Source organism: Phyllostomus hastatus, unplaced genomic scaffold, assembly GCF_019186645.2.
Source record: "Phyllostomus hastatus isolate PE091 unplaced genomic scaffold, TTU_PhHast_1.1 phas_contig_17, whole genome shotgun sequence".
In the NCBI taxonomy this organism is placed as follows: domain Eukaryota; kingdom Metazoa; phylum Chordata; class Mammalia; order Chiroptera; family Phyllostomidae; genus Phyllostomus; species Phyllostomus hastatus.
Window position 1 is genome coordinate 32,882,516 of NW_025333664.1, and position 21,353 is coordinate 32,903,868.

General features: G+C 41.0%; 1 protein-coding gene across 1 annotated transcript in view; it reads left to right on the forward strand.

Annotated features, from left to right (window-relative positions):
• The window catches only part of SPTLC3 (serine palmitoyltransferase long chain base subunit 3), a 152,669-nt gene that overhangs the window by 121,835 nt on the left and 9,481 nt on the right, over positions 1-21,353 (forward strand). Inside the window, exon 9 of the mRNA XM_045833316.1 lies at positions 1,038-1,164. Coding sequence (XP_045689272.1) covers positions 1,038-1,164 — 127 coding nt within the window. The remainder of the gene's footprint in view (positions 1-1,037; positions 1,165-21,353) is intronic.

Sequence of the window (21,353 nt, forward strand, 5' to 3'; positions counted from 1 at the left end):
GCCCCCCCCCCAAGTCCTTCTTTTTGGGGGGCCTCCCAAAAGTGATCGTGCCTGGCTTAGGTTGTTCCCCCCATGGGGAATCTTACCCGTCTTTGGCTAACCGACCAAGCTTTTGGGGGTTCAGTCATGAATAAAGCAGCAGAAGCAGCATTCCTGCCAGGGAGATAAGTTTTTGTCTCCTTGCTGGCTCACGGTTCCAAGGGCGTTCCCTTAGCTTTAGCCTAGGCGGGGGTTTCAGCCTCTGATACCAGTCAGGGCGGTTCCCAACACTTTAGGCTCCCAGCAGGCTTATGTGGGACCTTATATTTAGCTTCAGGAGTCAAATACACAGGTAGAGAATCATTCCTCCCGCTGACACTGAAAACCAGCTTTCTGTAGTGAGTTGGAACCCCAAATAGTGTTGCACATAATTGCAGTAGTTTCCTATTGCCCAAGGTATAACGAGCTCTCCCTTCTGCCACTCCATCTCCCCACCCAAGTTTTCTTTTGCTCTATATTTGTCTTTATTCTTCAAGACTTAATCAATTTCACTTTCTTCCTGGAACTTTCCCTATCTATTCCAACTAGCACATACCTACTCTCTTTCCTCTGCAGGCTGTAGCCCTGTTGCATATACTAGTTTGTATGGCTTGTTACTTTTCCTACCATTACTTTTCCATGGGCACAATTTAATGTAATATCCTCAATGGCAAGATCACATCTTGTGTTCTTTGGACACTCCTGAATACTAAGCCAGTGTTTGTATATACTAAGTACTCAACAAATGTTTGGGAAATAATTTTTTTTTTACACATCTGGTTTGGCTTTATAGACCTCAACTCCAAATTTACATCCTCTACTGGATACTTTCTTAGTTTATGAGAGAGAAACTAAGAAAAGGGATAGAAAAATGTTTGGTAATGCCCATTGAAAACTGGGTCACATTCAAGAATCAAATGTCTTATGCTATGATGAACGAAATTGGGACAAGAGGTGATTTTCACCACCAACAGTAAGATTTAATTGCCTTCTTTTTGGATTTTCCTCCTTTACTAAAGGACCTGGTGGATTATTTACGGGTTCACTCACATAGTGCTGCTTATGCTACATCCATGAGCCCCCCAATAGCAGAGCAAGTCATCAGATCAATGAAATTCATCATGGGACTGGATGGGACCACACAAGGTAAGAGGGCCTGCAGTGAGCACAGCTCCCATAAAATCCTTTCCTAGACCTCTCCCTGTGTCCTCTTGCCCCATCAAGTTCCCTCTTCTAAAATATATACCTTTGAGTTAATGTATCTGAATTTGTAAATCAAGCCACATGTACATAAATAGCACATACACATCATACCCTAATACACATCATACCTGGTACATAAATGTACCAAAACTGCTGTCAATACACACAAAAAAAGAAATGCTTTTTTAAGGCAAAGAAAAGTTTTTCATTTACCTCTTAATGTGATCAGCACATTTGGTTAGTTTTGTATAATTAGTTGCATTAAAATGAATCAAGCTAAGGTATATGTTTGCCTGTGCTTTCTCAGAGCTGTCAATTTAATATACATTTTTTTATATATCTACCTCATTCTTTCTCTTTCTCTTTCTTTCTTTCATGGGAGAGGAAATCCACCACTGGCCATTTGAGAATACATAGACAAAACAGCACACAATAACTTTCCAGCCATTTCTTTGCCATTGGGTCACTGCAGCCAAAGCATGCTGATTTGCTCAACCCAAATGAACTTAATCTTCTTTTTGAAAAATTGTTTCATCAAAACCCCTTGGGAACCTCCTTCTCTCTTTCACATACAGTTTATAGAGCTTCTACTACATATTACAGAGTAGGTAACAGTAGTAAATAAGTCCGTTCTTGCTGCCAGACAATCTAGTGAGTCTTTTTGTGGAAGTAGCAAATTATCCTGGGCCAGAACTGACCCCTAGGATAAACATTCCCTGTGTCCCACCCCACCTCCCAGCTGATATGAGGTCCTATTATTTACCTTACAAGTAGTTCAACCTTACAAGCCGACTACCTCAGGAGAAGTCTGGAGAAACTCATCATTTTTTCAAAATCTATCAAAGCAGTAGAATATTCACATACAAATTTACCCAGAAGCCTACTATATAAAATAGATTAGAACAGGGTTAGTCATTCTAATCTCCAAACTGACAGCTCCTGTGACCTTTCTGCTGAGTTCTAGTAATCCCCAGGTCACTAATTTGAAAACCCCCAAGGGAGATCTTTCTCACAAAAGCAGGAAAATGGCTTGCAGAGAGATTTTGTTTCTCCTCCATGTAAAATGCAGGGATTGATTGATCTCTAAGGTCCCTTCCAGCCTTGTCTTTTGAGTTTTATGATTCTGTGTTTTATTGAACAGTCTGTGTGAAAAGGAAATGAAAATCCAATCTAGAGAAGCCACATGGTGCGATGGTTAAGGGCATAGACTGAAAGCAGCTGCTTGATTTTGACACCTAGGATACTAGGTAGCCTGAGGCAAGTGACTTATCTGTTTAACCCTGAGCAAGTTACTTCTCTGTGCTTCAGTTCATCCAGCTGTAAAAGGAGGGAGATTTTATTGATGAGTTAAGGTTTTTATGAGACATGTAAAATGCTTAAAATTATGTCTGAAAACAATTATATAGTAAGTACTATATAATTGCTTACCATGTTATTTGCTGTTTTTCCTGAGGTGTTCAAGAAGTATTTGGACCATTGTCTCAGGGCTGCTATAGGAAAGATTCTTATGATGGAAGTGAGATAAGACTACACGTACTCCAAAGCCCTGCATTAGTCAGGATAAATTAATTTATGCCACATAACAAATACACTTTGAAAATCTCAGTGGCTTAATAAAACCAAGGTTTATTTCTTGTTTGTACCACATTTGATACAAATCAGACAACTCTGCACAGTTGGCGTCCATGGGCACAGTGACTCATGCTGGCCATCTCAGCATGTAGCCTACATTGGCTAGAGAATGAGAGCATCAGCCCAGAAGTGACACTTACCACCTTGCCCACAATCCACTGGCCAAACCTAGTTACATAGCCACACCCAAATTTGAGGAGGGTAGTAAATTGGATATGATATGGATAAGTAGATTTGTTTCAATCTCTTAAAACTAAAGCTAGGAATAGAGCTTTCCATGCCCACATGAGCTGTCATGTTGTAGAAAAAGCTGGCCTAGCACCACTGGTTTCTCATGAAGCCATTTAATGATCTTGAACTTCATGCATCTCCTAATGGAAAACAATTATTTGAGACATAAGTTAAAGAACAAGTTAAGTGAATTGCCTTACAATTACCAGAATTATCCTTTGGTCTTATTTTAGAAATGAATAACTAGAAAAAAAGTTACTCTGAAAATTAGCCTATTTCTTAAGCCCTTTTATGTATGTGTTATCAGAGTCAGATGATTTACATGTACGCAACTTGACAACCATTTCCTTCTTTCCTTTGGATTGCTTTACCACTTCATCCCAGAGAGAACTCATTCTGTGTATTTGATCACAGTTGAAGATCTGCAGAAAAATTGTACTCAATAATCACTTCTCCTTTGATAGTTGTCTATCATCAATATTTATTCTTCTGAGGTTGGAGATATTTCCTTGGTTTTCTCTCTTAGCATTAAAGTTAAAGAATTATTTGGTTATTAATTTTAACCTCCCAGTTAAAGTTCCTCCCTTCACTACTCTTGCCATTTTAAGAGAGAAAAGAGATAAATATATAAGAGAAGGCTATGTGGGTAGCCTGTCTCCTTAGAGCCAAGATTGGAGAACCACAGAGAAAGAAAGGACAGTTTCTTTTCAAAGGAATGAACAAAAGAAAGTAGGAGGAAAGAAAATTGAGAGAATCATCAGCCAAGTTTCGGATGGTTCTGCCTGATGCCTCTTTTGAAGAATTCAAAGGCATGCACTGAATGATCATGCTGGCCTCATTTATGACAATGCCTGCTTTAAATAAAATGAGCAGGACAGGTTAGGAATATTACGGTAACTCACCCCTTTCTGCTGATGTAGACAGACTCTCCTGGTAAAGTTGCCCCACACTCAAAGGGAAGCACTATGTCATGCCAGAGCCGCTTTACAGGATCTAAGAGAGAGAACCCGGCTCCAAGCCTTCATCCTTGGCCCACTCCGCTGCCACTGTGATTGGAGCCTTTCAAGGCTTTGTTTCGGGGTTGAGTTTGGGGAGCGGTTGGCCAGATCTCTTTTTTGATGAATGTCTTCACTTTAATCTGCAATGCAAAGCCATGCGCTTCAAAGAAAGACAAGCTATGGGAATAAGGTCAGTATTCCTTTGAAGCCAAGGTTCAAAGATGAAATAGCAGTCCCAGTGAAATGACAGTGTTTATGCACAAACAAGCACCTCACCCTGCAGCCAGGCTGCTTGTGGGGTTAATGCACACAGGCTGAGGGGCTGCAGGTCCGTTGCGCGTGTGTTCCACATGCACCGAGGCCCTTTTCATCTCCAGTTCTGTCACTGTGCAGCACAATGAGCCCAAAGTGAAGATTTGGTTTCTCCATCTTAATGGATGTTGGGTGGTCCACCAGCAAAACCAATGCTGTACCAAGGCCCCATGAGGCCTAGAAATATGTCTTGAATTAATCTGGTGTTCTTCTGAGTGTTAAAGCCAGTGCTCAGCTTAATAAATATATCATGACTCAACTTCCAGCTCACCAGCCTACTCGATTTCAGTGTCAGTGCTATGCTAAACAACATCAAGGGGATGTTTATCTCATAGGACTAGGAGCCAGGAATGAATTCCACACCAGTTGTGGCTGCTAAGGGGACCCCTCAGTAATTGGCATACCTTTCAAAGAGGTACAGAAAGAATGCAGCACAGTCGTTTTCTTCTAGTCAGACATGGTACAAGCAACCACAGGAGGGTGAGCCCGAAACCACACCAATGACTCCCCTAAAGCAAGCATTGTCAAAAATTCTTATTTATTTAATCGTTGATTAATATTTTTCCATTAATGAGTCAATGTTCTTTATGAGCTCCCAATTTTGTCCCTGCCTTTCCACCCTCCCTTCCCCCAGTTCTGGGTACCCTTTCAGTTCTCAAATCACAAGGAAGGTTAAGGGTGTGTGTTCTGTAGCTGGGCTGCTTGAAGCACAGTCCCCTGCTTACTATTTGCTCCATGACTGGCAAGGTGCTTACCCTCTTTAGCCTCAGTTAATTCATCGTAAATTGGGGTTTTCAGGAGGATTCAATGATGCCATATAGGTACTGAACTTAGCATGATGCTTGATACACAGTAAACACTCAGGAACTTGAGTATGCATCAGAGTTACCTGGAGGGACCCTGCTCTGGAGAGCCTCTGATTCAGAAATTCTTATTGCAATTCTTATAAGCTCCCAAGTGATGCTGTTTCTGCTGGTTGAGGTACCACACTTTGAGAACCACTACTGTATGATGACCTCATAATCAATTATCCTCTCCTGTCAGGCACCAGTGGATTGTGCATTTCTTATGGAGAGAGACCATCATCATATCACCAATGATCAGCATAGTGCTTGATGCATAGTAGGCCTCCAATACATATTTTCAAGTTGAATTAGAAAGAAATGTTCCAACCCCCAACTGTGCATTGCCATGATTCAGATGCAGATAAAATATCTGTTAGTGTCATCTTTTCATCAAAAGACTCTAGCAGAATCTCTCAACACTTGGTACTCACCATCTCAGAGACTAAACTTGCTCACCAAGATCAGCCTTTTTTTGAGGGGGTAAAATTCTTGCCTAAGTTCATGACTAGTTTTGTTCATTATATTTATATGCTAATTATAATGCCACAGATGTCAGAAAAAGTTGCCCATGTGTTCCCAACCATCTGAAGTGCGGGGATTACCTGATGGGAAAGAGAAAATGACCGCAAATTGTGACACAGCAGTGGTTCTCACAGTGAGAACTGCAACAAGCATTCCTGAATCAGAAGTGCTGAGGGTAGGTCAGCAGTCTCATTTCACCATCCCTGCAGGTGACTCTGATACAGGCTCAAGTTCTAGAAGCATATTTCTATGTAAAGGAAAGGAAACAGGTGAGGGTATTGCACAGCAGAAAGTGAAGAGAAAGAGTATGGAATTCTGGCAGATGCAAGCAGGGGTAGATGAACTAGCAGAATACGAGGAGGAAGTACAGATGAAAATAAGAGAAAACCCATGGTGGCGAGGGAGCTTAAAACATATTTTGATCTACTTTTTTTAACCCCCCTGATTCCTCAATCCAGTTCACTCAGTTACTGCAAGCACCTCCCTGCGCCTCCCCAGTGCTTGTGACCACTCTGATATCAGGAATAGCCAAGAACTTTATGTCTTCATGAAGTACATGTTCCCCACAACAGGGTCCCCTTAAACATGTGCTTTCTTATAATTTTTTAAAGTTTGTAAAGTCATTAGTATTTTCTAGCCACAACATTGATTATATTATTTGATTTGATAGTAGGCATCTGGCAGAGATACTGCCGTTTCTCTGATACCTCACGCCTCCTGGTAAATTCTTTCTCTCTTCAGTGCATCTTTAACAGGTGGAATCCAGCTGGTGGGCAAGGAAATCCCCAATGCACAGTACTGCTAAGTTTAAATTATGATAAATTAAAGTTAAGTTAAATTATGATAAATTCATAACTTAGAAAGAATGGCTTTTCCTACAATTATGTGGGGTCTGCTCGACTTTACACTATAATTATCACCCTCCTGTTGGCTACTCTTTTCCCTGCTGTGATGGTTACAGTTTTGATAACACATTGTTGAGATGGTTTTGGTACTTTTCTAAGAAAAAATGGTCTATGCTGCCTGATGCTGCTGTGGAAGATCAGATACTAAGATTCTTGTTATACTTTCAATTTCATATTCCTCAGTCATCTTAGGTATTATCAATCAAATGTGGATATTACCCATACATTACCTCAATTCTCCACTTTCAATTTAAAGAAAAGCTTACTAAGCCTTTCAGAGTCTAAAAATCCAGCTTTTGGTGAACTATAGAAAGGTCAATTAGAAAAGGATGAGGAAACTGAGCCTGAAAATTAGAACTAAGTACCTTCAGCATGTCCCAGCAGAAGCAATTCTTCCCAAGCCTAGCTCCCTTCGCCCTTTAGAAAATTAAAAATGTGACCAGCCCAGGATCTGAGGGGGCAGTATTAGACAGACACACTCCCCAACAGAGGGCCTCCTCACATTAAATCTTTCTGAGGTTTTAGTTCTTGCTTGACTTGGGGTGAATTCAAAACATTCCATCTGTGAAGAAGTTGTTACCTTGGCCCTGTTTGCACTTCACGTACTGCCTTTGGCAAGTCTGGAGAATTAAGGCTCTCGGTAATGGGATTATTCTTTTCTCCTCTAAGTATCTGGCTCTGGGAGGAAGACTCTCTGTTCCTGACCAGGGGAAGGGACATCCTTTAAATCCATGCTTGGTTATACTATGGTGTCATTATTTTATGGTTATGTTGCCTATTAAACCCAAATATTCCATCCCTTCATTGCAAACTCCCTGGTTCTATTAACTGAGAATATCTGAGGTACTAAAGATGACTGTGGTTTCTATGCAAAACAAAGAACAAGCAATGGAAAGGAGGGCATGTGTTCTGGTAGCTGAAGAAGTTCGAATCCTATTAAAAAACAGATAAGTCAAAAATGTCACTGATAAAATTTTTCTTAGCCCCAAAAACAAAGAGACAAATTTTCTACAAAATCAAAGAAAACAGTTGGGGCCTTCTCTGATTTTCCAGTGGCTTGTCAACTTCCCTCATATCTGACCTCTTCACCACCACACAGACCTTTCTTGCTCCTGACCCCATACACAAATGCCCTTGTGCTTTCTGCTGCTTGACCTCCTCTCTTAGAAGAGGCCCAAACTGAAACTTGGGGCTCAGATGACATGTGGAGCCAGAACAGCTTGGAATGGGGTTTCATGTTCTAGTGACCCTCCTAGCTCCTGTCGCCAACCCAGAGGGACCTTCCCTCACTACCCTTTCTAAAATATACCCTTTTCCTTGTAGGCTACTCTATCTACTCCCTTATTCTTCACCATTTTTCTTCATAGCACTTATTACCACCTGAGGTTATGTACTTGTTTCCATGGTCATTGTCTATCTCCTCCAGGAGGATACAAGTGCTATGAAGGCTGTCCTCACCCTCCAACCTCAAGCAGCAAATGTTGGCTGAGTGAATGACCTCATTCACTGTAAGCTTTGGCCATATCCCATCAGCTACCCAACAGGTATTGGTACCTCCAGTATGCAGGCTCGTTGTATTTCCTCTACCTGGATGGTCCTTATCTCTCCCCACAACCCACTATACCTATTCTTTATTTTCTAAGCCCTTATTCAGCTTTCTAAGCCCTGTCTCAATGGCCACAGTGAAAAAATAATCTGTTTCTTCTCACTTTCATGCAGTCTATTGCTTCTATGATGTTAGTCTTACACACCCCACCCTAGCCCTTCAAATAGGCAGTGATTAGTTAAATAATTATGCCTTAAGAATCAAATATATGAATGAGTGAATGAAAGAATATGGAATGACCTGATTTAGTGTTTGAAGCAGATTTCCTGGACAAAGCTTAGACTCTAATCATGATCTTAATTTCTTCAGAGGTTATCTATAGAATTATTGTGGTTCAAATACTACAGTTATAATCACTTCCTTGGTGGGTACACACATAGGCCAAAATCTAAAGTTCCTTTTCTGTTTGTTTTTTTTTGATAAATAAATGGTTTTACATTATTACATATATACTAAAGCTTTGTCTAAATACTGTCTAACAGACAGGTGCCTAAGCTGGATAATTCAAGCCAATAATGCCCAAATAGCAGAAGTAAAAATGGAGTTTTTCCTTTAGTTATCCAAGCAGTTAGCCGAATGCCTCACTTAAGCTTTCCCATGGAGACACTATCCAAAACTCAGAGGTGCATTTGATATTTTCATAAACAGTAATCAGCAAAGACTGGGCACTAACTAATCTTCTCTGTCCAAGTTGAAGTACTTTTCTAAAACAGAGGAGAGTAGGTGGATTCTTAAGTATATGAAAGTGCCATTTTCCACTGAGTATGGTGGAGGGACTTCCTTCCCACATCTTCCCCATCTTGATGATGATTTGCATTTAGGATTTTCTTCAGTCAAGAAATGTTTTCATGACATTATATGGTGACAAGTAATGAGAGGTTGAGAATCTAAAATTCCCACAGAAAAAGTGAGTTTCCTTTTATACCATACAGCCAATGAAAAGTAGAAAGCATTAGTATTTTGAATCCTTGAGAATTTTATGGTATATTTTTATAAGGCCAGTATTAGTTAAAATATATCAGTAAATTATTTGCCATAACAGACAAAACCCAACATATCTGTGGCTTCATACGATAGAAATTTAATATTTGCTCATACCAAGCCCAGAATGGGTATTTTTGTTAAGCAGGTTCCTCTTCTAGGAACCCAGCCTCCTTTGCTCTTGTGGTTCCTCCAGCTTGAACATATGGCTTCCAAGATTGTCACCAATGTGGTAAGGAGCACAGAAGATCATGTGTGTGTGATGTTTCCAGAGGCCATAACTAGAAATACACATTTTATTTTTGTCCACATTCTATTGACCATAACTCAGCCATATGTCCTTGCGTAACCACAAAGGAGCTTGGGAAATAAAGTTAGCTATCTGCCTCAGCCAGGGAAATGGGTTTGGTGAATAGCCCCCCAATCTTTGCTTTAGTACTTAACTTTAGTCCAGCATATTCTTCCCCTCAACTTTCTGATGGGTGTATTACTGTAGAAAGACATTTTGTATTTTAGACAGTTTCCCAATCTTTCTCTGTTGACTTAGTAAATAAACTCTTGACCTGGAATGGAATAAAAGTAGCTAAGGACAAAAGAAAAATAAAACCCAAAGTACTGAAGATTAATTCCTTCTCTTTTTATAGGGATTCTCAGGGCTTCTCGTCTGGCTTTTACTACACCACTTCTGCTTCTTTTTTCACAGAACCTAGTCCCAGGCCATGGCAGGGATTGAGATCATTATCATTATTATGTTGCTAAATTCCCCAATACTGTGCACTTTTTGAAGGGAGAAAATGGACCCTGGGCATAATGCTTACCCAGAAGAAATTAAAATAACATGAAATTGGAACAGCTCTGGATGTGATGCCAAAACAGGAGAGAATGTATATTTTGGAAATAGTACCATACTCTCAGACGTTCAGGACTTTTTTTTTGGAAGGGGGGTTGTCATAAAACAGAATATTATGAATTGCATCATTGCCAGAAAATTGTAAATTGCACTTTAAAACATGCAATTTAAAAACATAGACATTTAGGCCAGTTATCTAAATTGGATTGGTTGGTTTTGAGTCACCCCAGCTCTCCTATTCAGCCACACTTTGGTTTTGGGGGGACCATGGACTAAATGGAGGCTAAGAGGCTCCAACAAGGATTGAATCTCTGATATTCATCAGCTATTCATCATGTCAGCACCCAGCACTTGACCTGTCAAGGTAAGCAGTCACAAGAAAAGACTGAATTCTGAGCCCTAGTAGAAAGAAAACTAGTAACTCTATATCAAAATTAAATTCATATGAAAATACAACCCTCATCAATATCACTTTAAGCATTTCATCTGCTTTAGGGAGCACTAACACTGTGTGCTTCTGTTGTTATGTTCACATGGGCAAGTTCACTCCAGATAATTCATTCTGTACCATATCTAAGCCATTTAATTTTTTCAAAGACTTTAATTTATGTTGCTTATTCAACTATTTAGGAGAAGGAGTTCTATGAAATGGCAACATCTTTCAAATAACTTCATTCATTTGTGAAGTTCCATCATTTTTCTTTTCTTTACTCTCTACAGAGGAAATATAAGATAAGGGGGTAGGAGAGGGCAGGAAGTAAGACATAGAATGCATTAGCACTGGAAAATACAACCATGCCTGATTTTTAAATCATCTCATCTGGATTACTTCATTCATTCTGATCATTTGTGAAATTTTATCATGAGATTGGCAGGTGAGGCATTAACCCTGCCTCTAACCCAACATGGACTTGGAGAAAGTGGCACCAGTGCCTTCCAGCTGTGACCTTGGACCTTTGCTCTGGTCCCTGAAACAGGGCACACATATTTTTGCACTTGAGTTTGATAGGTTTAAAAAACAGAAGTGACTTACTGGGAAGATTTAGGGATTTGAGGGAGGAAAGAAAGGAATACACTGGGTGACAGCAGTTCGCTCTCAAGAGTGGAATTTTCTCACTTTCCTACTGTTTATATTTGACACGAGATACACTCACAAACTTTTCTCATAAGATGTTGTTTCTCTTCAGCAGAGGCTCTTTGGGGGCTGCAAACTACACGTATCCATCTGCAACATCAAGTTTCTCTTGCAACTGTTCTTCCTGATTTACTCTTCATCTGAAATTCTGTCTCTTCTATAAGGAGAGGAAGAGACACTGAAAACCAAAATTGACTGTGATTGGGGTGATAAAACCATGATAACTAGACACGGGGTTTTAAAAGTTCTTGCATTTCTCAGCACCTACCTACCTTGGCGTAGAGTTCAGCGAATACAAAATTGGCTTCCTACAATTTATTTCCCACCCCACACCCCCACAGACCCAGCAAGTATTGTTAGTTCTGTCTTTCTGAAGTCCTTCAATGAATGCAAGAGGAGTTCACAGAGAATTCCACCCAAATGCACTGTCTGAGGCCCTGGCACTGAAAGCCCCTGGCATTGTTGAGGAAGGAATTAGCTGCTGCTTCCTAAGTATATTTGCTACTTGGTTACCAGCTGGAGACACAGAAAGAGGCAGAGAGAGACACACAGGGCACAGAGAGCTGCGTTTTCTAAATGGTTTCAGGCCACTGGCATTTCAGCAATAACTAATACAAAACAGATGGCGGGTGCTACGCTCCACTGGCCTTCAACTAAGGGGCTGCCTCCATCCATGATTAATTACCTGTGCTGGGGGGTAAAAAAGTTCTACCTGGTCTTTTTGTGTGTGTGGACCTAAGGTTGCGGTTAGCAAGCGAAGTGACAGGCCTTACCTCTCTTCCCTGTTGCTGCTTGTTTGTCTGTAGGATGACTTGGGTTTACCCCATAACACAGAACTAGCCAGCAAACTGAATTCTAGCTAAAAGAGGGAGTTTGTCTGTTTGTGCAGAAATCATTTGCAAAATGTTCCACAACCTCTGCCCCTTTATTTACTTCACCTTAACCATTAGCCAAGGGTAGAATTTTATGGCAACTCTGTCAATTCTGCACTTGCTTTTAGGACTTAAAAACTATCCCTACCAAGATGGTAAAGAGAATCTGTTTGTCTTTTAGACGGCAATGGGGCAAAAGGATAGTGTGGCCACTTCCTTCCCCCATCCTACAAACAAGATATCCTTTTACACCACGAGACCTGCAGAAGCTTCCTCTTCGCTTTTGTTTCCTCTGTGTTGATGGACTCTGAGATGGGGGAGTTGTGATGTAGCGCACATGGAATTTCATGTTGGTTCAGTACAACTGGAGAAAGAAAGAACATGATTCCAGCTGTAGCATCTTTGAGGGTGAAGGGGGAGCTGCTGTTCCTCATTGATCTTTGTTTTTCCCATCATGGGTTCATTTTCAGCTAAGCAGCAAAAGCCCCAAATGCAGCAGGGGCCATACCCCAGCCCCACTTTTGTCTGGAGAAGTTTGTGGAGAAAACCAGCTACCCTAGCAGCCACAGCTGGGGAGGATTAGGCAGGTGGATTTGTGCCTGGAGAAGCCCAGCGTGTGTTCTTGGCTAGAGAGAATGTATTTGTTTTCTATCTCTGTATAACAGATTACCACAAATTAAGTGGCTTAAAACAATGCCCATTTATTATCTCACAGTCTCCTTGGGTCAGAGTCTAGGCACAGTTTGTTCTCTGCTCGGGTTCTCACAGAGCTGATATCAAGATAACAACAGCTACCCTCTTTTCTGGAACTCAGGCTCCTCTCCAGGCTCACGTGGTTGTGGCAGAATCCAGTTGTTTGGGGTTGCAGGACAGAGGTCTCTGTTTCCTTGCCTGCCGTCAGCCAGGGGCTCCTCTCAGCTCCTAGAGACTGCTTGAATTCCTTAACATGTAGCCCCAATCCATCTGAAGCCAGCGATGGAGAATTTTCTTCATGTTAGATACCCCTCTCTCTTCTTCCTTCAGGAAGAGCCCAGTCCCATCTAAGAGCTTACCTGATTAGGTCTTAATGTCCTTAAAATTTATTTCACCTTCGTAAATTCGAGAAGTTTATGTAGTTAGATTTCCAGTGATCATATGCTTCAACTTGAATATGAAGAATGAATATTACTTGGTGAAAACTGAATCCTGGGAGATAAAAAGATACATGAAGACCCATCCCAGACAACAAAACACATGTAGGAGGGCACAGGAGCAACCAGATGGCTACAGGTGCCGCAGGTCACTTTGATTGATCACAGGGTCCAGCTGTAGAGGGCAAATCCAAGTCATTCAGTCTAGTCTTTAGTTCACGTGAGTGGTTTTCAATATTTTTAAGCCATAGAATTTGCTTTGAAATGAAATGTATGTGGAAGTCCATTTTATAATATAATGTATATAGTTTGTAAATTTCACAATACTTATACAGGGCTTAGTGTGTGGCAGATACTCTTCTAAGTACTTAATATTTAATCCTCATGAAGAGTATATAATGAGCATTACTATTATTATTATTGTCATTAGTCCATTGTACAGGTGAATAACCTGAGATACAGAAAGATGAAGTACCTTATCCAAAATGGCAGAGCTGATTTTGAACCCAAGACATTGGGCTCATAGTCTTTGAGCACTTGGCCTTGATGCTGCTATTGTAGTGGGGGCAGACTAGGGAGTGGGGCAGTCTGATCTCCCATTTGCTGAGCCTGTCCCTCAATTTTTCCTTGCATGCCCCTCCCTGAGGCTTCCTCAGTGCACCTCACCCCACAGCAAACACTTTGAAAAATAGAAGTTTGAATCATGTAGGCAGCTGTCACAAATGGGGTTTCCTGGGGGCCACCTTCATTTCCATCATTTCTCAGAGCCCCTTCAGAGGCCCCAAATTCAACCCAGGGTCTTTTCTGCCTCCTTTGCCTTCTTGCCAAAAATCAGAACAGTTGCTGACACACAGATGTTGTTGCCACTCGGGCTTCCTACCTTGTCTTGCCGCCTGTAATTTCTTCCTCATCCTAATCCACAGACTATACACAATGAATTTCTCTTCCTAAATCACCTCGGAACATAGCGTTTCCTGCTCATGGTGCTGCCATGGTTCCCTGCTGCTCACCAGAAACTTCCAGCTCTTAGGGCAGCATTCACAAATCTCAATGGCTTGACTGTACTGATCTTTCTCCTGACTGTAATCCAAACATTCTATGCAAGTGAGTTATCCATTTCCCTGGTGACACCCACCTCCCTGCCTCTGAAATTACATGTACACGATGTTAACCTATCACCTCTAGGTTTTTGCTTCAAACTCCCACAGCATTTCTTCCATGGACCATTTAATTTTCCTCTTTCCTTTATAATTACATGATTTTTTTCTAGTCTGTAAGCTCCTTGAAAATAGTAGATATGCCCACCTTCTAATCCACCATTGATCACACCCTCTGCTACATAGCATCCTCCCCAAAGTCCTCAGAAATAGGTGGAGCAGCTATTGTTATCATCCCCATTTAGCAGAGTAGGAAATCAAGGCTCAGAGATAATGAGTGACTTGCTCATCTTCCTAGAAAAAAGAAAAGTTCAGATGGAACTTAATGCACAGACTTGTTGACAGAGGGCAAAATACTGAAACTAAATTGATCTCCAGTGTCTTCAATTAAGATCAGCCTTACTATCTTTGTAGAATAAAAAGAAACACAATATAATTTGTGCCTTGGAGCTGTGGTTCTTAACCGGGGTGCACACCATAGTTACCCAGAGAGTTTTTCTAAAAGGCCCACTCCAGTCCTTCTGGAGCAGGATCTCTACAGAGAGGGCCCTGCTATGCGTACTCTAAGGAAACAAACAAACAAAAAAAAATCTAAAAGATTCCGTGGTCTGTATAAGAATTGCTAATTTACAAGGTTCCCAGAGGGACCCTAGCCTTGCAAATTACCACATTTAATGTGTAAAATTCCATAATTAATGACTTGTAATGATATTGCTCTCTATTTAATACAAGTCAACAGTAAATCATTATTCATTCTGTAAGTATTCATGCAGTACTAGTGTGTAAAAAGCCTGCTAACTTCTTCTACATCTGTCTTATGGCTCTTCGTCTCAGTTGTATTTTATCTGATACCTGTCCTCTCTACTAGAAATTTTTCATCTTCTACTCCACCTTGGCAGCTAGCCCGGGTCCTGTACATAGTGAGTGCTTTTCATCTGTGAAATGTATGAATCCATGAATCATGGAATTCGCACCTCATCAGGAATGAGTTTACCAGCTTCTTTCCAAAGAGAAGACTTAGACTCAGAGGCATAGCCAGTTTCCGGGTCATCTGGGTAGTGCATTAATGATTTTCCAGGCTCAGTTTCCTCATCTGTAAAGGGGGCCCAAAACACACACAGCTTGGTTCATACTAGGTGCACAAGGGAGGCATACTCTTACCCCCCCCCCACACACACACACATGGATTAAACCCCTAATGGTGTATTTGAGCAGTGGGTGGGTAGGTGAAGAGGGTGGTGTCTCCCCAGGGCCCTTGAAGTCAGGCCATGCAGACAGCTGTCTACCCTTGATGTCCGGCCCGCTTGCTCCTGCATGCATTCCACAGAGGTAGAATTGAGCAGCCTGGAGTGTCCTTGGAACATGTGTGTGTGACTATAAAATATGCCATAACCTTGGAATTTGACATCAAAAGGAGAGCTTCAGTGCCTGATAAAAATGTGCGTTCCTCTCAGCAAACCACTCCAAACACTGTTTTCTCCATCCTCCTGGGAAGCTTGTCACTGCTAATGTGATTCTTATGATTCTTGCCACTCTGTAGCCTCTTGATCTTTACTGAGATCTCTCTATCCGAGTGTATTAGAAACAAAATGTCCTGTCTGGTGTCCAGAGCTTAAAATAATAGACGCTGGGTTCCTGCTGCCACATTGAAACCTTACTCCAAGGTCTCTCCTCAACACCCCCGCCTTCCACCCCCTCCACATGCCAGGCGGAGAAGCGGAGAAGCGAGGCTAACCTGGCAGACAAAGAAGCGGGTAAAGGCAGGGAGATTAGGCATTCTTAGAACACTGCAGGCATTCTTTAATATCTATTTGATTTTTCAGTGAGAGATATTTTATGGAAAGATTCTTCCCATCTCTGAAGAAAAGGACCCACATTTTCCAAGCAGTGCTGCCTAGGAGCGTGCTTGAGTTCATCCAGTCTGCATGCAGACAGTGGTGGTGTGCTAAATAATTTAAGCGGGGAGAGTAGCATGTATTTCTGCCTGTGCATTTTTAAGCCTGGAAAATAATACAATAAGTCACCCCATGGCATCTGAGCATATTCATGTTTCCTCTGTCTGAAAGTGAGCTTGCAAAATCTGCAGAAAATAGAGAGAGGCACTGGTGTTGGCTCATAAGCTACTCAAATCCGCCTCTTTTACTTAGTCTAACAGGAGGAAATGCCTCTCTCTCCCTGTCTCTCTCTTTTGTGCTGATGGTTTAAAAGAAAAGAAATTTTCCTTCTTTAGCTTTTGACAGGTTATTCTGGGAGTCACCACTGTCCACAATTCCTTCTGGCCCTCTGGAGACTGAGTTGTCCCAAACATATTTTTGGAAAGGCCACAGACGATTGTTTTTATTAGGGGACTACAAAGCTTTGTAGTGGGATGCTTTGTGTTTTATTTGTTTTCCTTCCCTTGCCCCAGCTGTTTTTGTTTTAACAGCATTGGAGGGAAGGTTAAACTATTTGTGGCCTCTGTTAACCTAGCGCGTCTCTCAAGTCGGCAGGGCTAGGAATCTGAATGGATGGAATGGCAACATACATGTCATCTGCTCGGATGGGTTCATCCCTGATTTCATATACCCTCGTGAGAGGGGTGAGGCTGGCACTGGGTCAACCTCGAGTTAAGTGAGTACTTTGAGCCAATAGCTGTCAAAGGAGCAGGTAAACCCACAAATTCATACTATCTGAGCACCTAAGCACTCAGCAACTGCTTGGGATGTCATTGTGCCAAATGAGGGGCTATGACATAAACCCATCCTTTACTTTCTTTCTGTGTCCAGTCAGGGAGCACAACTCAGCCAGGACACAATCAGGCAACTCACACTGCCAGGCATGGCCTTGGGGGTAAACTGGTAAGGGCTGCTTTTTTTAAGATGCCTGAGTTTCTTTGCCTATACCTTGAGAAAACCAGAACTCATGTCTGGTACCATCCCAAGGGATACTCATTTAAATGGCCTGAGGTACAGGCCAGGCATGGGATTTTGCAAAGCTCTCCAGATGATTCTCAGGTGGCAGCCAGGCTGCTGAGAAGTGCTGCCCTATTAAAAAAGGTAATAATAACCTTTCAAGCACCTACTATATGCCAGGCACAGTACTAAGCATTTTCCCTGCATTAACTCCTTTATTTTTCCAAATTTTACTGGGAGATAAAATTATTTATCTCTATTTTACAGGTAAAATTGAGAATTTTAAGGTCTTAGGTTGTCCAGGTACAACTTGATTCTTAGACCATTTAACTCTGAAGCCTATCCTTTTCCACTCAGCCTCTTCTGAGAACCCAGAATAAAGCAAAAGAAAAAACTTGGATAAACTCTCCAGAATCCTACAGAGGAGATCAGCTCATTCACTTATTTATCTGCACAGGGATCTTTCCTGTCTTCCCTGGAGTAGGTAGAAAAAGGATCAGAAATTAAGGATAGACTTCGCCGGTTGGGAAGGGAATGTGGCTGCAATGGCCAGTATCTGTGTCGTCCTGGCATGGCTGTCCCTTTATGAAAGAACAAGTGCTAAAAATTCCTTCTATTTTTACAAAGCACTCTTCAGGCAAGGATCTCAAAGCACAATGTAATTAATAAAATCACCCACATCCTGTCTAGATGAGTAGCATTTTATACGAACAAATTCCTCTCTGCCCCCAGGCCCTTTAAGAGTAAGAGAATGTTTCCAATTTTAAAGGGTGAGCAATAGAGTAATTGAAAGGAGCTGTATCTTGGCCAACTCAAAAGACCTCAAAAGCATTTATGGTGACCTATATGAGAAACATGGTGACCACAAAAAGTGTCATAATGGCTCATAATCCATGCTGTGCTAAATGGTTCAAAGATAGAAAAGACAGGGCAAGAATAAAACATTCAGTTCTTAAGAGTCAGCTGCCCCTGGGATTGATATTCTGATCTGTTTGGTCAACTCTCCAAAGGATCTAGAAGCAGTAAAGTGATGACATTAGCTGATGATTCAGTTACTTGGGTTAATCAAGGCAGAGGGGACAGACGGGGCCAATTAAGTAGCTGGGCAGCCCAATGATAGATGAATCATTATGGGCAAGTGCAAAGATAATGCCATTGGGAAAAGCAATTTAAGATGTTCATGTACTTGCAGGCCAGGAAATCCTTCTAGTCTTTGAGGGGGGTCATTTAGGAATCATCAGACCCACCCAGCCTGATGAAGTCATCTATTCTTTGGGCTGCTAACGATCAACAAAAGAGCTGAATGCACGAGGGACAGGCCATATGGAATACATTTTGGTGGCTGGGATGTATATCTTTGCCTTTATTACAATCATCTTCTTTAAAACAAGTCTTACTCTGTCCCTCTTGTCTTTCCCCTTCCTGTCCACAATCTCTCCCTACTTCTTATGTTCCCATCTTCCTAAATACACAGACTCAATGTATGGTTGAAATTTTTTGAAAAAAAAAAAGGCAAATATTCTCCTACCTAATTTCTAGTTCTTTCCTTCACATAGGTTGCTCTCTGTAAACAAAACATGTTTCCAAGGGATGCTTCAGCATGTTTCAAAACAGGTTTTTTAAGCTGCAAGGAGGCTGTGTCTATAAAATTTATACAAATGGCTCTATACTTCTCCAAACCCCTTACTTGTATTCAAGTTTCAAACCTGAAACTTTGAGGGAGAAGGCCTATCTTTAAAAAAAAAAAAGGAGTTGAGTGGGAAAACAAAAGCCTATGCTAATTAAAGTAAACCATACTTGTAAATCCTTAATTTTTAAAACCAAAGTCCCAATCAGGAACCTGAAAGTAAACGTTATCAATCATGGCCATGTTGATAAATCCAGTGAACACTATTGTATCTCTTGATCTATGTTCTCTCTCCCCATTTGCTATTTACCTGTTTTTTAAGTTCATCCTCCACTTCCAAACCATTAAATGTTGGATTCTTCAATCCCTGTACTTTTTTTTAAAACAATTGACCCAGAGTTTCACCTTCATCATGCCCCACACTCAACTACATCTTGCCTGGTTCTCAACCACTCTGTTCTACAAACCATAGGATCATTGCATCTGTTCTGTTTCCTGTGCCTGGAATGCTCTCCTCTGGTTTTGTTTGTTTGTTTTTTTGTTTGTTTGTTTGTTTGTTTTGCCAGGTTAACATTTGTTCATCCTTGAGATCTAAGCTCACTTACCATATATTGACTTCCTCAGACTTGGTCCAATCTAATATGGGCTCTCATAAAACCAAATAGCATTCTTTACAGCACTTATCAGAATTGCAATTTTATATACATTTATGATGACTTGATTGTCTCTCCCACTAGACTATAAGCTCTTTTTTTCTATTCCTTTTCTTCCTGTTGCTATGAACTAACCTTGCCCTGACCACTTCTCTTCTTCATGGATTACCATATCTTCTACTGAGCAGTGTCTTCCTCTGTTTTATAGATTCTGATAATTAGCTTTCCTCTCCATGTCCTTCAATATCTAGTCTTACTACCAATTGTTGGTTCCCTTTAAATTTTTCATATTCACACTTTACCAGTGAGAGAATCTTATGGTATAAGTCATATGTATTATCTCTTTGGCAAAGTTCCTGTGATAGGCCAATTCATAGCTCTTTGGCAACACCCAAATGGACTGCCCTTGGGTCAAGGCTGTCCTGCATCTATTAGCATGGCTGGGGCAAGAGGTCAGCTTTTCTGAGAAAGTACAGTAATCCAGATGCTTTTTCATCACAACTTGCTTGCTGAGAGCTGGCAGACTTGGGGATCTTCCTTGAGAACTGGGATTGGGTGAAGGGTTATAACAGAAAATAAGTAGAGACAATTGGAGCATTTAAAATCCTTTTCCTTGGTTGGTTTTCCACTTCATTAACTCTTTATTCCTCAGAATATTCTGTTAACACAGTTAAAATGTTACAGAAGTTAAGTAGATTTGGGCCTGATGAGCAAAAAAAAAAAAATCCTCAAAAGAAGATCTGAAGTGTTTTGGAAGTGATAGAGCCTAATTAAAAATGTCAGAGGTTTGAATAAAAAAAGTACCCTTTCAGGAGCTGTCTACTTCTGGTTCACCCTTACTTTTCAGGAGTAGCCCTTCAGTTGCCCTGCCCTAAGTGAAGGGGCTCCACCATTCCTTCTCTGTGGTAAGTTCCAGACACTAGTCCTTGATGTCCTACCCCATCCCTCACAACATGAATCTGTCTAAAGATGGCTCAGCTCTCAACCTTTCAACTGCCTCTACTGGAAAAATTTAGTGCAACAATGACCCTGACAGCTGGCAGAGATAAATTTTATTGAGCTTCAGGAGAAGTGATGGCCACCATCCATTCTCTGGGCAGACATTTTCCATTGCTACTATTGCACACAGCACTATAACATAGAGGTTAACAACACAGACTCTAGATCCTGGGTTCAAATTCTGACACTACTACCCATTTGGCTCCTCTTGTATAACATGAGATTACAACTACATGAATACAGTACTAAATAAATTATTAAATGTCAAATGCTTATAACAATGGTGACATTACCTCTTTGTGAGCTACAATTATTATTGTTGTTTATGTTGTTATTGTCCTTTAGAGGTAACCTCACTCAATTAGAGTCCATCTGTATTATTCAGAACACATCTGGTTATAGGTTTTAGAAAGTAAGCTCAAAGTAACTTAAATAAGAAAAAGAAATATATTGGTCCACACAACAGGGCTAGCCTAACAAATAGAGTCACTTAGGTATGAATAGACCCAAGAGTTCCTATGATGCCATCAAGACTCTTGCTGACTTATATCTTTGCTTTCTTCTGGATTGACGTCCTTCTCAAGCAAGTTTCTGCCATATGGTGACAAAGACATAGCTTGAGATGGAACTAATTCTTATACTTCTTCCTCAGAAGATCTGAAAGACTTTGATAGGTCCCAGCTATGTTCCATCTTGAACCAATAGTAAGGTAAATGAAGTATTTCAGTTGCTTAGGGATTGATCATATGCAACCCTTGCAGCAAAATGGAAAGGCAAGGCAAACTC